The following is a 17382-nucleotide window of genomic DNA, read 5'->3' as shown; positions in this document are numbered from 1 at the left end:
AGTTTATAAAATATTTGAAATTATTTAAGTTTTTGGACAACATTTATTCAATTATTCTTGGGAACTGTTTTAAAATTGTTAGTAGGTGGTTAGATATTAAGTTTATGTGTATATTTTGTTAGATTTTTTGTAGGGGTAATGTAAACAGTCTTTAAAAGTCAGGTTTAGGTCTAGGAAGTTGATTGTTATTGTTGGGTTTCAATCATAATTTTTATTCCTACTTTTTAAACAGTTAATCTTCTGAAAATAAATTGAGAGTGTGTTATTTACTTAATATTTTATGTTAAGGACTTAACATTTTAAGGAGATGTTACTGGTACAAACAAAAAAATATTATGTCTAATTTTAAAAACACAGAAAAAAGTTATTACAACATTTTTTTTTAATTAATCTTTGAAACAAGGAAATGCTTTTAATTAAAATTGAAAACTCTCACAAAACAATAAAATAAAGTTCTTAAAAGTTAAAATAAATTTGAAAACTCACAACATTTAAGATTTTCAAAAGTGTATATGCAGAATTAAGATTTAGCATGTTTATATTTTATTTATATACAGTATTAATAAGTTATAAAATATTTTTTGTTAGATTAACAACAATTTTTCAATCTATAATGTTAAGTTTATAATCATAAATTAAAGTTTTATACTTTTGATAAACTTGATATTTTTAAATTAGTTTAAAACTTACTTGGCAAAAAAAAGCATTGATGCTAGCTATTCAATAAAGCACTATTTTTGTGTTTCATTTCATCACAAATAAAGCTAAGTATTCTCTTAATCTGAGCTTAAAGATATTCCAGATTCATCCAAAGTATTTCTTTATGTCTATATCAACTCTTGTTCAAAACAGTTAATTTAAATGAGTTGTTTATATATTGAAACTAAATGACCTTTCCCTACACAAAGTCTATAGACTAATTTTATAAATATTCACAGTTTTGTTTCTTTTGTTTGTCTAGGATGATTAAATATGATTAATAAACTATCTACAACACAATTATCAATAACCTAGAAATTAAAACAGGGTTGTCACTCCTTGAGGCCAAAAGGTAGCATGGGTGACTAAAAACTAGCCTGAGTTATATCAAGGTTAGTTGGCCTGAATTTAAGACCAAAGTTGAAAAAAAAAATATTAGCCAAAAATAAAAATTCAGCTTGAATTTCTAAGAGACTTATACATTTTTTTATAATCACTAAAGCAATAACTTTGTTTAGACTATTAGCAGACTTTAGAGTGCACTACTTTTGAGTCCATAAAAAAGTGTATTTTCATGAGTAGCTTGAGTGTGTGACAACCCTTTATTAATCATAGTATATAATCTAGTAATCAATGACCCTGAAATTCTAAACAATAAGACAATAAACAGTATTAAGTTGGGATTACTACTTTTTGTTGAGCACTGTTGAATTGGCTTACAAAGCTTAGCTTGGAACTTTTCAAAAACAAATGCTTGCTACTGTAAAATCTAGCTTATTTAAAGTATTAAAAGTCAGATAGCCCAAGTTTAATAGTTAAAACAAACCAAATACTATATCTGTTAAGAAAAAATAACAACAAAAGTTTGAAGAAAAGTATGTATAATAGATTAAAACTAACTATTAAAGACTGTTTGACTTAATAATTCAGTTATAGTAGTAAAATAATTTCTTGTTATCACTAATTGTTTATATAATGTTTCAAAGTTTACTTAGCAACTAAAATCTTATGAAATGTTACAGACTAGTTATCACGATTTTGGTCACGATTTTATTCAACAGATTATCAAAAACAATAAATACAATGTTTCACTGAAGAGGTGTTCTAGAGTTGTTAATTAAATCTTAAAAAAGCGTTTAAACAAATAAATCAAAGATTTTTAAAAATAAATTAAGTAAAAAGATAAAATAAAAGGCAAATTATCGTTAGTATTGTTTATTAAACGATAAAAAAAAGCTCTCAAAAAGTTTGGTCTAACGAACTGGTGTACAAAGGAACCTTTCGGTTATCGAGTCGTACCACATAGAATGTAAGTAGAAACAAATTAAAAGTTATTTGAATTGGTTTATGTGCATCTCTATTTTTTTACATAAAATTAAGATAATTATTATCTAAAAAACACTAAAAATAATTCATATAAATTGTGTACATACTAAATTTTTGATACTTTACTTCATAGTATACACAATTATAAAAAAACACAAAAAAAAAATTTGTAAATAGGCTAAAAATCTTATTGATTAAAATATAATATAATGTTTGAATATTTTAAAACTTAACATACTTATAGACTTTAAAAAAAAATTATTTAAGAAAAATGACCGAAGTTTCTCTTTTTTTAAGATTATTCTTGAATTTTATTAATAAAAATTAACGTTTAAGACTAAAATTATACTGAGAAATGGCAACTGTTGTCGTATTAATGGTTACTATGAAGTATTGACGCACAAAAAGGCTTGATAAAAGCTTAACTTTTTAAAGACTAAACTAAGAATAATCTTAAATAAAATTATAAACAGTAAAGTTGTATCTTAAACTTAAGCAGTCAGTACTCAGTTGTAAATAGATCAGCTTTTTTTGTATATTTGTTATAGTTACTTTAATAAAATCAAACTCACATGGAAGACTGTCGCACGAAAAAATTTTTAAGTTAAATTTTTTGCTTTAAAGCAATTTATTTTTAATGCATTGAAAAATTAAAAAATTTTAACTCAGTTTTTCTTGTTATGACGTAAGTATCTTTCGGTCTAAAAAAGTATAGATAAGTACCAAATGGAATCGTTTGAGGAATAATTTAGATTTGTTTTTTATTTGTAAAACTTTGCCTTTTTTAACAAGGTTTTTAAATTAAAAGTTTTTGAACAAAGTAAAGCAATTTAAAGATAAAAGCAGATTTTGAACGAAAAACAAGTTTCTAGAAGTACAATTAACTTTTTACAGTAACCATTAGCCAATAATCATTCAAGTTTTGAAGCAAAGTTTTTTTGAAAGGACATATTGCAAATAGTTTATATAACTCTTGATCTTGTTTAAGTTGTGCCGCTTTTTAGCTCTAGCCAGCTCCATTTTTCCAAGATTAAAAGTAGTTCAGATGATTTTCAAGCTTTAAGTATACCGATATGGTGAAGTATACTTCACTTTATGTCGTAATTTTTGTTTCTCAAATATCAAATGCATCTTTTAACTCATTGCCGTTTTTTAAACTTGAATCTATTATTATGTTAGTAGTTCTTTGTAGAAGATATCGTAATTTTGTAAATCATAATCTGTATGAAACATTTAATATCTAAGATGCACAGGTCCTTAGAACCGCAGTTACATGATAAATATGAGCGGTTTTGTTTTTTCTTCAGTTTTATTGGTTTTGTTTGATTTTTTTTTGTTTATGACTTTAATATTATTTAAACAGCTGTATGATAGCTTGTTTATAATAACTTTTTTAAATAGATTAATGTATATATACACTCTAAAAAAAGTATGACATGAAAGGTGCATTTGTATTTATACAACACGAAGAGTATAAACATGACTCTGCAAACTAAAAATATAATTTTAGTTAAAAAATGCAAAATGACTGCAGACACTAATTAATATTTTTTACCTAAACACACTTTCAGATTAATATAACCCTTTAAATTGTTACATTTTTTTTTTTGTTAGACTTATATTTCTAAGACACAAAAGTAAAATTAAAAGTTTATTCAATATGCTTTGTATTCATATTTATACATTTAAATTTTAAAACAATTTCCTAATTCATAAGTTGTTTGATGGTTTGTGAAAAATTCAAATACACGCCTATTAAGATTTAAAATAGTTGAAGTTCTATATAAAAATATTGAAAGTACTAATACATTTAATAAGCTGTAGCTAATTGGTTTAGCAATTAACAAAAACTATTTATTTGTTTAAGTTTTTTGTAAAAACTTAAATTTATTATAACAAAAGTTCTAAAACAAAAACAGCAAATAAAACTTTCTAACTAAAGTTAACACTAGGTAAAAAATTGTCTAATAAACCATATAAACCTAACGTGTTAGAACAAAATAAAACACACTATATAAAAGAATTACAAAAACTATTTTTCAACAATATTTAGTACATGGTCTTTGTATTGGTCGTATTGCTCTTGATTTAAAAGTGTGGTCATTAGTTTGTCCGCTTCATGAAGTTTTGGCATTACAATAGCTATGTACCTGCATTGTATATATATTTCAGTTCAATGTAATAAAACTTTGCTAAGCTTATGCGCAATCTAATGCTTATGATAAAAATAAAAAAGGCTATTTTAATTTTATGCCTTATTTATTTTTATTTATGATTTTAACAATCAAATATAACTTAAAACTTAGTTTATTTTCGCAAAGTTTTTATAAGGTTAAATACATAAACGCAAAATAATAACCCTTCTTCCAGTTGTAGAGACTGGTTTATGATGTTGGGATTATCGAGTAAATTCATGTTCATTTCAATAAGAGAGCCTCGGATTCCAGCGTATACATTGTATACATCACCGTTTACACAGTTTATTTTACACAGCATACTTTCACTATTGAGCCACTGAGCACCCCTTTTGCGCTTTCCAGACACTTTGTTGTCTCCTCTGTCTAATTTTTCTGTTACCTAAATGAAATCAAAGTTTATTAAAAAAAATTAACATTCGTTTATGACTCACATACACATATAAGATTATTATTTACAGCATACAACATGGAAAAACAATAGGTAAAGAGTTCATATTTAGTTTTATTAAAAAAAAATTAATGTGTTTATGATCAGGTCAATCTTTTGGCTAGTTCTGGTACGTATATCAGTGACAATCAGTTTTAATTTTTTAAATAGAAAAATTTGAAGAGATTTTTTTTAAAAATTGAGTTGCATAAAATCAGGAAAAGATACGTTTTAAAGTAACTTGTTCTGACTTGAGTAACTTTAAAATAAAATTTGTGTAAAAACCTCATTTACATAATAGTTTTGAAGCAACTTATAAGTTTTACAAACAATAAAAATTGAACATTTCTCTTCATTAAATAAAAAATAGATAGATTGTTAGAAATTTAATTCAACTACAATTAAGTTGTTAAAAAGTATTTTATATATGTTTTTATGAAATTAAAAATCTATAACTTTCAAGGGTCTGTTTTTAAGTTTTAAAGATAAAGATGAAATTCAGGAAATATTAAATTGAAGGATTAAAAGAAGCATTAGTAAGTCTGTGAATTAAACACTATTATACTTACTAATAAATATTAATAATGTGAGTGAAATTTTTTACATGATGAAAAATGTCAGGTGTTAATGTTTTATTTTACTGAGTCATAACTATTAGTTTAATAAAATTTCTATTACATTTTTATAAAAATATGAAGACAAAGCATATCTTCTAAAACATTTACATTTAAATACAAATTAAAAACAGACTGTATATTTTCAAAACAACTTTCACTTTTACTAATTAAATTAAGCTAGTTAAAAAAATATTTTTTAATAAATAGCTTAAAAAAATAAAATTTTAAATGATTTAGTTTAAAATGATTGAGCTGAAAATGATCGGAAAAGCTTTAAAATAAGGTGACTGTTTAAACCAGAAAAATAAAAAACAAACAAAAAATTTATTATATAAAGTCAGGAAAAAGCATGCATCATTATTCTAACTTTAAAAAAAAAATATTTAAAAAAATGTAAATAATAAGATTCAAACTTTATGAAATATTATTAGATCAAGAATAATAAAAAAACATTTTTTTAGGTTGTGATTATATTTTTCTCCATTTCTAAAACGTTTTCTGATAGATTTTGTATATAAAAAATTTAATATTTTAAATTAACTTTCAAGCATATTCGTTTAGTTTATAAAAAATATTTTTCAATTAAAAATTTATAAAACATCATATCTAAATATTTAAGTCAGTGTCAAGATTAACCTTAAAACTGATACTTGATACTTTCAGTTTCAGAGCAATTACAGGATGTGTGGGTGCTAAGGTTACCAAACAAACTCTGTTAGAGTGCCTCAAAATTCGTATGTCATTCATATTTGATTTTTCATGACAATCTACACTACCTCCAACTGGAAGGTTAACTTTATAACCTTTATGAAAATATCTAAAAATATATATTAGTTCTATAGATTAAAAAGGCTAGTACATATTTTTTACAGTTTTACTTTAGCAATGTTTATAAAAAAAGAGGCTTCAAACCTGTGTTTTTTATCTTGATTGTAGATTTTAGTTATTTTACAAAAGGAACAAAAATTGTGAAGCAAAAGTTCAGCTAAACTAACTAAAATTTGAACTGATTCTTTATAACAGGGTTGCCACTCGATTTTTCTAAAATTTTTCCAGGTTTTCCAAATTTCTTCCAGGTTTTTAAAAGTAAACATTTTTGGGTCTATTTTTAGTTTTAAGTTAATTTCTGTAAAAGAAACTGTGTTAAATAGTACAAAAACATTTAAAAGATGCTGTAAAGTTACTTTAAATGTGTTTTTTAGTAAAAAATTTTTTGATGATGACAAAAAATATTATTTATATGATAGATTTCTTGTGTCAAATTAAAATTTTTGTACTGAAAATATTAAAATTATTAAAAATTCCAGGTTTTTCCAGGTTATTTTTGCCTAAATTGTCGAATTTCAGGTTTTTCAAGGTTTCCAGGTGGCAACCCTGTTATAAGTAAAACTAAAAAAAAACATTTTAGAAGTTAATGCTATTAACCTATTCCCTTGATAATTCTTTGTTGTACAATTAATATGTGAAGAAGTGAAAGTAAGAATAAATTAGCTGATTAACCAAACTTTGTTGAAGCGTATCTAATTGTAGAAATTAGTTTTGAGTTTAATTTTGTTTTTATTAATAAAATATTTGATTTTTCTCTCATAAGTAATTAAATTCAATTTTTTGTTTGTAAAACTTTAATATTGGAAGGAATAGTTCTTTAAAATTAAAAGTTTTTTTTTAACTTAGTAGGAAATGTTTTTTTTTTATTTTAAAGAAAACCAGTCATGAAAAATTTCCTTATGTATGTTTGCGTTGAAAACTTTTATCAAAACTTACTGTATTTCAAAAATTAATTTTTAAGAAATTCATATATTATAAATTCAAAGATTACATATAACAGATAATGTTAACATCTGTAAAATGCAAATGAAAATTCTGAAACTTATACTAGATTTTTCAGTTTTGTTGAGTAGAGTATAAACTCAAAATACAACTGCAGCCCACAACCACCAAAGGCCTGCCTACCCCTTCAATAACAGACTACCAACTTTTCTTAAAGGTAATAAGAATTTGAGTAAATAAGTTAACATTTTTATGATTTTCAGGAAAAAATTATAACCTATATATTAACTAAGTGTGCTCGTTTTATTTTAAGAAAATTTATAAGTTTTAAAATATTAAAATATACTTCAGAATATTGAAGAATTTTTAACCGGATTATATTTTTTAGACAACCCTGCTATGTTCTAAATGAAGTAAAAACAAGTAGTTCAAAAACTATTGGTATTTTTAAACAAAAATGTAACTCAGTCTACCAAATAACAAAAGTAATTAGAATTTAAACAAGTAAAAATTTAATTGTAAACAAAGTCCTTGAAAATATTTCTTTTAAGACACATCATCATAATACTATTTAATGTATAAAATTAAAATAAACTACAGTAGCTATAAGTCCTATATTATATTATGAAGTACAAGTTTTTAAATCAAACCATAGATAACAGTTATTTGAAAAGTCATATCTATCTATAAGTATATATTTGTTTTGTGAAGTCTGTGGACAGTATCATACACTGAAAAAGCTGTACAAGGAAAAAGTAAGTTTTTGGGCACTAAATATATTAAAACATAAATATGTATATAAATCTTTTTCATCAATGGTACATTATCTTAAACAAACTTATATAATTTTTTAATATTAAAAATGTTTAGTCAGCAGCATAGCATTGAAAATTATTTACACTTTTTCAAGAAAAAATTTTAAAAAATAAAATAAAAAACGATCCAGAGTATTACCAAAAAAATAAAATTTTTCATTTGTAAAAATTGTTCAAGTCTCAAATAGCAAGAGCTTTTTATTTCAAACTAGCTGAAGATAGCTTGAGTGAAAGGCAACTTTGTCAAAGTAAAGAAAAGTAAATACATAAAATTCAAATACAGCTATTTATGTTTTGCAGCAGTAATTTATACACATGTTATAAGATACATAAAGCCTATTTTTACTACTATCAATAAAAAATTCAGGTGAATTGATAAACCTTTTTTTTAAGTTAAAAAAATACGTTAAAAACAATTAGTAATGTTTAAAACTTTAGTAAATGGTTTTTAAATGATGTAGAAATTTTTGAAAACCTGTCTATAAAAGAAGTATACTTCTGATCTCTGTTTGTTTCTTCCATTGAAGTTTTTTCTTTAAACAAATCCATTAATATTCTTTAATGTTTGAGCAAAAACAGATTTTACACCTTATATAACCAACCTATGAATAAAAATGTTAACTATTAGGACTTTTATATTAATTGCTTATGTTATAAGCAATCTATTAATTTGTATCAAATAACTTGTATTTAACATATTTTTTTAAGCAAAGTTTGACAGTTTTTAGACCAGTAGAGAACTTGCCTTATGAACTACTGGTTTAAATATTGTCAAAATTTGCTGGAAAATAACTGATACTAATCCTGTTTGCAGGAAGACAAAAGAGGGGATTCTAATTTGGAGCAATAATCAATGATGCATAATAAAATTTAATAAATAATGAACGGTTGCCCAAAGGGAGCAATATTGCCTTCTAATTGCCATTGTACTTTTGAAACTCTTAGTTTAAGCTTTTAACTATAAGCTTTCCAGCTAAAAAAGTATCCAACTTTTGCAAACCATTAAGTTTTCTTTATAGAATTTTTGTACTTCAAAACCGCAATTATTATTATTCAACTAGTAAAGTGCTTCTTAACTTATTCGACTATGTTGAGCAAGCTTGTATAATATTTTTGGCCGGATAACTGCAAACATAGTATTTTTTCTAATAAACTATTTCTTTTATATTATGCAATGAATACAATAAAAAAACCCTAAATTTCAGTGAGTTTACTTTATTTCATTATTTGAACAAACTATTAAAACAGACTAAGAATAACGGTAGAACACTACAAATTAAGGTTGTTAATTTAATTTGCTACAGAAACTGTAGAATAATTAGACTATAGCTCATTTTAGTGTTTATATTTATACTTGTTTTCGTTTCAGATTTTGCATTGTTAATAAATTATTAAACTAAATTGACAAGGAATTACTAAATTGACAAGGCTTCATGTAAAATCTTATTCAATATATTTGAAAAAAGTAAAATGGTTGTAGTAAAGTGCCCAATCCGTGGATGCAAGTTCCAGACGCCAGATCTATCCAGTGATGTAGTGAGTAGCCTTCTCAACCTCCACAAAGTGGAGCATCAGCAAGATTCTGGGTTATCCAATAATGGAGTAATGCCAAATGCACCTCAATTGATTCGACCAAGGGTTGATCAGGGGATCAGCCAAGAGACATGGCTTGCTTTCATTTGGAGGTGGGAGGCATTCAAGATTGGTTCGAATATAAGCAACCAAAATGCAAGCATACAGCTTTTTCAGTGTGCGCAGGACAAGCTTGGCATTCCTATGTTAGCAATAAATCCTCAACTGATGGCCAAATCAGAAAGTTACGTTGCTAAACTGATGGAGTTGATTGCAGTCATAAAAGTTGCTATTGGTGTAAAGAGAGCAGAACTTATGAACCCATCAGGACCATGATGAACCGTTTAGAACGTTTGCCACACGTGTACAAAGCAAAGCAGAAGTAAGTGAGTGTGCCTGTGGGAAAAGCAATGTGACCAGCTACACAGAAGAAGCAATAAAAGATGTGATGCTTGCTAACGTTGGGGACAATGACATAAGAAGAGAAGTTCTCAGTTCTGAAGATATCTTATCCAGGTCATCATTTGATATAATTTCCTTTATTGAAAGTTAAGAAATGGGACGCCATGCAACTGAGAATTTGCGGACTATATCTGCAGTCTCTTCCTTTCAACGTCAGAAGAAGGGACGTGTCAACATAGGAAATAAGTCCCAACATGTTCCTTGCCAGAACTGTAAAAAGTTTTTCTATCCTTTCAACAAAAAAGGTAACCAAAATAAAAAGCCTTTCAGATATTGTTTATCTTATTGGCGTAGTCAATCAAAAAAGGTTAATGCTGTTCAAATCCAAGGTGATCATTTTGATTTTATGCAACAAGATACCCAAATAATGTCACTACACACAAGTAAAAGAATCATGTTGAACAACACCATATTCAGCAAGAAGTCCTTGCGTAAAGCCAAGGCAACGACTGATCATCCTCGTAGTCTGATTATTAATAAGGATTTTCCCACCATTGGATCTCAACTGCCTCATCAGCATTCTGAAGTTACTGTAAGTTCGAATGAAAATGATCCAAATAGACTGGACTCGCATAAAGATGTGACCTTTGATTGCCCGCCGAGGAGTAGAGTGCCAGACCGACCAAACAAACTTCCGTTTAGGGAACAAATACAAACATGATCAAAATGCGTGATTGGCTCTTACATAGGTACGCAGCTTCAACGTTTAATGTATGTCCACATAAATTACTCCAGCAAATGACAAGGGCCTCTACTTGAGATACACTCGGAGAATGATGCTAAACCAAGTGCTTGTCATACACCAGCTCACGTGCCAATTCATTGGCAGAAACAGGTTGAAGCAGATCTCATTTGAGATGTGAGGTTGGGTGTCTTGGAACATGTCCCATTTGGTGAACCTGTAAGCTGGTGTCACTGCATGGTGGTCACCAGGAAACAGGGTGGGTCACCTAGGAGGACAGTAGATCTCTCACCACTTAACAAGTATTGCAAGAGGGAGACATGCGCTACAGATACTTTGTTTAAACTAGTGCACAGAATTCCAAAGGGAACGCTCAAGACTGTAACAGATGCATGGAACGGGTATCATGGAGTTCCACTGAGAGAAAGTGATAAACACCTCACTTCATTTATCACTCTGTTTGGCAGGTTCCGATATACTAGAGCACCTAAGGCTTTCTATCATCTGGTGATGGTTACAATCGACGATTTGCAGCTATTTTAACTGATTTTGAAAGAAAGGAGAGGTGTGTTGATGACACCATATTTTTTAATTCAGAATTAGAGTGTCACTGGTAGCAAACAATAGATTTTCTGTCAAAAGTTGGCAATGCAGGCATCATTCTAAATCCCAAGAAGTTCCAGTTTTGTCAAAAGTCTGTTGATTTTGCTGGATTTAGAATTTCTGATGAACCTATAGAACCTTTGCCAAAATATCTGGATTCCATTTGCAATATCCCAATCCCAAAGTCTGCCACAGATATACATAGCTGGTTTGGTCTGATAAATCAAGTTGCAAATTATGCCAAACTTTGTAAAGTCATGGCACCGTTTAGAGATTTTCTTAGTCCAAAATGTAAGTTTATGTGGACAGAAAAATTAAACCAATCATTTAATGATTCATAGCCACAGATCATCAATACTAAAAAGCTTACAAAAACTGCTTGTTCAAGTAGGGTAGTTGTTCAATACGTTAATATAAAAATTTTGAAGCTCTATAAAAGATATATTATTAATTTATACCAAACGAAGGCATTTAAAATTAAATAATTTTGTTAATTTGCAATTTTGGTCTGACTTAAAAGGATTTTAATAATATTTTTCTGTCATTTGAAGGCTTTGGAATTTTCTAAATTTAAACTGACAAAATCTGACTTTTTTTTTAATTTTATCAAATTTCATGACTTTTTTTCAAAAACCCCCATTTTATACTGACTTTTTTCTTTTTTATTAGTTTTTCCCTGACTTTTCCTGACCTTGTGGCAACCCTGAATAAAACTATATAATATTTATGACCTTAATGACCAAAACAAGCATATGGCAATCTTAATTTATGAAAAAGTAGTTAAGTCAAAAGCTTTAAAAAATATTAGTCATACTTAAATACTTATAATATTATAATAATAATAATAGGAACAAGTATTCAAAATAAAAACCTAATTTAAAAACTTCAAAGTTATGAAAGATATAATAAAACTATTTAATATTTATAGACCTTTTTCTCCTTTACACCCTTTTTATAAGTTTTTAAATCTTTAAGTATTATTAACTTCAAAGATTAAACTAACTTATTTTGTTATTTCTTAATTTAAAGCATACAGAGTAGCCACTGGCTTTTTAGAAATTTCTTGAAGGTTTTTGAAGTATGATTTTTCTTGACCATTTGAAGTATCACATATAAAATAATATTTAACGTAAAAACTGCTTTAAAAAGAACAAAAACACTGAATATCTATTAAAATGTTACTTTAAATGTGTATTATAAGAAATTAAAAATTAAATAAAAAAATAATTCTTGTATGTAAAAGGTATTTTGTATCTAATCTACATTTAATAATTTAACATGTAGAAAGTGTTCAAAATTCAATGTTTTTGCAGGATTCCAGGTAAAATTGCTTCCATGAGTATGCAAATAGTGTGGCTTAAAAGAATAATGCAACTGAACTAGCTCATTAGATTGTTAATAAGTTGTTTTAGGCTGATGATAAGAAGATATTGTTTATTATTTAACCTGGTATTTTCATCATTCATTATATTATTATCGGTCCTGGGCATGACGTTAAACTGTTCTGGTGTATGACTTGATAACCAAAAGGTTTTTTGTACACCAGGTCCTTGGACTAAACTTTTTGAGCATATTTTTTGTTGCTCAATAAATAATATTTACAACAATATAATACTGCAAATTTAATAACGTTCAAAGGATCTTTTTTACATTATTTCTTTAATATTCTCTATTTATTATTGATAGGTCTAAATTTCTACAATGTGTTATTACAGTAAAGACATCACTGCATTCAACATTCCAACTGCTAGCAAAACTTTAACTTTACTTAAACCAAATATATTTTTAGAAAAAAACTGCACTTTTTTTTAACTTAAGTTAAAACAAAGACAAAATAAACAAAATAAACTTTAATTTAGTTAAACTATAGTAAACGTTTTCAAATAAATTTAATTTTGTTATAATTTAGTTGCAATAACAATATTCTTTAGTTATAACTTCAAATTTTGTTAAACTAAAATTGTACTGATATTATTTTAAACAAATAAATCTTTTTATTTTGGAAATTTCAAATAATATTAAAAACAAATATCATAAAAAATTAAATAAACCACAAAAAATTACAAAATTAAAATCAAGGAAAAAATAAATTTCTGATAAAACTATTCTATATAATGCTAAATGAAAGAATAAAACTTTTGTATTCTTTTTTTTATTTTGTCTACAATTTGTCACAACTTTTATGCTATATTTGACAACAAAACTTTTATTTGCTACTTTTGTTATGTTCAAAAATAGTCCAATCATAACATTTGTGCTCTATAACACAATAAAGCTTAAGTTAATCTGTTTTATTATATCTACAAGTACACTCAAGCATAACATATTTGTTTCATTTTAAAATGTTTTTAAATTATATTCACTTTAGATAAAAAAAACATACTTTTTCACACATATCTTCTTCTTTTTTTGTGACATTTATGCATTATAAAACCATAGAGCTGTGATTAACTTGATTTATTCTCTCTACAAGTAGACACACACAACATTTGTGCTTAATAAAACAATTAAACTTGTTTTGTTGTTTTGAACGGATAAAATAAAGTGCTCAAAAAGAACTGAGTCCAAAGACCTAGTGTCAAAAAATCTTTGAATTATCTAGTTGTACACTACTTGGATACAGTTTAATCTCTTGTCCAGGACAATTTGTATATTTCTAGTTACACAAAATTAAGTGCGTACTAGAGTGCATAAGATTAGAGCTTGACCTTGTTAATCTATGTGAAGTAGTTAAAGATGTTATGATTTATTGAGTAGGCCTGAGTTTAGAAGGAAATAAAATAACTATTATGGGCGAAAATCTGAAAATAAAATAAGCAGAAGTACCTAACAATATCAAAATTTTAACAAAGGGAGTGAAACTGAAACATAAAAATATTAATTATTAAATTAAAAAATGTTAAGACTTAAAAATGTATATAAACTTGCTGGAGTTATAAAAATTAAATATTTTTCAAAATAAATACAACTAGCCTGATTTTTTCAAAATAACTTAAGTTATCGTGAATGTGTGGCATGACTGATTATGGCTGAAAGAATGGTAAACAAAAGGCATGCTTTAACCTTTGAATGTTGTGCATATAGATTAAAATGATTATATATTTTAGAATACAAAAATTTTGTTAGGTTTGTAAAGATAATCCCCTAAGACAAGAAAAAACGTTGAAATTTTAAACAGATTCAAATAATACTAGTTTTTGATCAGACCAATATTATTAGTAAAGTTAAGTAGTAAACTTAACTTTAGGCTAAAGTTATTTCAAAAAAAATTTTTTGGTAATATTAAACAACCAACCATTTTATTGTAAAAGTTTTTAAGTTATATAGTAATAATTTATAATGCTAGTATTTTTTGGAAAATATTAAACTTATAATTAAAATAAAACAAAAATATTGTTACATATTTCAATTTTTTTTACATTAACAATTTAAAAACCCCTATAGATATGTGTTTTTTTTCGTACAAGAAGTATCTAGCTTATAAAAGCATTTAACTTAATTTTCATAACTGAATAGAAAAAAATTGTACTTTTAATCTAAAATGAACTTTTGCTTTAAAAGTTTCATTAGAATATAACTGAATTATACAGAAGATGTTCAATTTTATGGTTTTTTCTGTTAAACTTTGAAACTATTAAGCAGTGACAAGTAACAATTCAAAATGTTTACGTTTTCAGTTTCTAAATATAATATAGTCTTTTTTAGTCTAAGGTTAATAAATTACAAACATTTTTTTCTGATCTAAATCTTTTTCGTTGTTGTTTTCCTAATACATATTGCAAAGTAAAGTACTATGACTAGACTATTTACAATTATTGCTGTAATTGACCAATTTAAATAAGCCACTAAATTTTTAAAACAAAAAAAAACGCGTAAACACTTTTAAAATTGTCAAGTCTAGAATTAAGTTAAAAAAATGGTCATAAAACAGCTTGTGTTCACATGCTATCTTAAATAAATCTTTAAAAAACTACTTTCGATTTAGTTTGTATTTGCAAATATATACGAGTATAACATTTGTACTTAAGTGAAAAATACAAAAGTAATTTTTTGTAAAATAGGTACTTAGGCTAGATATTTTTCAGCGCTGTGGTTGTCATTCAATAAACTAAACCTCTGCTATAAATCAAAAAAACTAAGATTGGTATATGGTTTAATTAGTTTACTACTATGTGTCACTAGTTGTGTAAATAAAAATTTTAACAAATTATACAGACAAAAAAACGACATCAGATTTAAAACATTTTCTAACACCAAATTTAAATAATTTTATCAAACTAGTAATTTATAGCTTAATTGTAATTTATTTTGCTAGAAATTATGTTTTAGTTGGTGATAATATTAAATTTCATGGTTATTTAACTAAAATATGTTTGTTTTTTGGACCATTCTAAGATAATGTGTATACTAAAGCAGAAATCTATAACTAGATTTGATGTTGACCCCAGTAAACACTTGTTTGCTCTACTCATTTGCATACTCATTCACAAGATATTCAAAAATATTTAATTTTTTAACATTAAGATCTAAATCAATTCTTTTCCATAAATAATTGATGTATTTTAGTATTTTTTTGTATGAATTTATAAAACTTCAATAAAAATAACTTTAAATGTACTTACTTTTTGTTTAATAAAAATAGAAAAACACTAAACCAAAAAAAAATCTATTTAATTTAATAAATACTTAATTTCACAGATTTTTTTTTTATTTGTAAAGAATACTGAGAAAGTTGAAAACCATGTCTTGAAAACTGTAGAAGAAAATAAAATTTTAGTAAAGTCGTATTGGTAATTACCTAGCATGATGTCGCACAAATATTAATCTAGAATTTTGTATTATTTGAGGTCTATTTTAACAACAATTATAAGCTAAAAATTACATGTCATAAATCCATAAATCATAAAATAAAGCTTATTTATTATAAACAATATTAAACTTGAATATATAATTGCTTTCATTTTACAATATAAATTGATTATATCAATACAAAATATTAACAAAACAATTTAAAGTATTTTATTAGTTTATAATAATTAATTTAATTCTACTTATGTATTTATAAAGCTTGTCTAAAACAAAGTATCTTTTCAGACTAAACATATTAGGCTTTAAACATAAATTTTTAGCCTAAAATTATGGTTGAAATAAATATCAAATATAATGTAATATTAGTATTGGTGTGACATCTTGTTAGGTAATTATTGTTATATTTAGCTTGTGGCTTTGATATAAACTCTAGGACTTTTTTTGATTCTTTATGTTTTTAAAATTCATATTATTTTTAAAATTTTTAAGAAGTAACTAATACCATGGTAATAATAGCAAAATAAGCAAATATAATCTACTTTTAAAATGAGGGGATTGATAATTTTATTGGTTTTTTTTTTTGTACTTCAATACTGTATAAAAACACAATAGATCACTTGACCATAAAAACACCAAAGATTTTTTATTTTTTAGGTAATAACAAGGTCAATAATTTTACCAGACATTTGAGAATTTAGGCAAAGAAACTTATTTTTTTGATATTTTTTATATGCAAAGTAAATACATTTAGATTAAGGCCATAGGGGGGGGGGGGTCCAACATTTTTTTTTTACAAAAATTAACTTTGGCTTTTATATGAAAGTTTTAAGTACAAATTACAAGCTAGGTTTTATAGAATTAAAAAATATCATTTAACTTTTGAGATATTTAATTTTTTGTAAAAATTTTCCTATATAAACGTATGAACCACAAGTTTTTTGGGGTCAATTTTCACGGAAATTTAAAAATTCACTAAAAATCTATCTCCTTCTTTATTTTTCAAGCAATCTTCTTCAAATTTTTAGGAAATGTTCCTTATAATAAACGGAAAAAACGTTACTTTAGAATTTTAGTAATTTGAAAAAATAAAAATTTTATCACAAAAATTAAAAAAAAGTTTTTTTTTTTCAAAAAAAAAAAATTTTTACAATTTTTTTTTTAAATTCCAAAGTAAGGTTTTTTGTTATTGTATAAAGATTAGACTGTGAAAGTTTGAAGAAGATTGCGTAAAAAATGTAGGAGGAGATAGATTTTAAATAAAATAGTCTTTTTTTGCTGTTTTAGTTTTCCCTTCCCATTGGGAACCTATTATTCGGCCCAACTTTGACTGGTCATTTCTCAAAAAATAATTCGAATTTTTTAAAACAATAAAAAGCATCTTGAAGCTTAGAAAAAACTCTAT

The 17382-nt window shown here is 25.7% G+C and overlaps 1 protein-coding gene across 1 annotated transcript; it reads right to left on the bottom strand.

The window, feature by feature from the left end:
* Positions 1 to 3757: 3757 nt before the first annotated feature.
* Positions 3758 to 12255, bottom strand: LOC145834515 (protein Abitram-like). Its single transcript, XM_082941961.1, has 5 exons — positions 12175 to 12255; positions 8328 to 8454; positions 5904 to 6084; positions 4385 to 4602; positions 3758 to 4175 (listed from the first exon to the last, which is right to left on the bottom strand). The coding sequence occupies exons 2-5, from the start codon at positions 8399 to 8401 to the stop codon at positions 4058 to 4060; spliced, it is 591 nt and encodes a 196-aa protein (XP_082798087.1). The 5' UTR covers positions 8402 to 8454; positions 12175 to 12255; the 3' UTR covers positions 3758 to 4057.
* Between the last annotated feature and the right edge of the window lie 5127 nt (positions 12256 to 17382).

The sequence above is a fragment of the Thalia democratica genome, chromosome 4 (assembly GCF_965202585.1).
Source record: "Thalia democratica chromosome 4, ktThaDemo2.hap1.1, whole genome shotgun sequence".
Taxonomy (NCBI): Eukaryota; Metazoa; Chordata; class Thaliacea; order Salpida; family Salpidae; genus Thalia; species Thalia democratica.
Note: the sequence above shows the minus strand (reverse complement) of the source record. Positions and strands in the feature narration are given on the sequence as shown.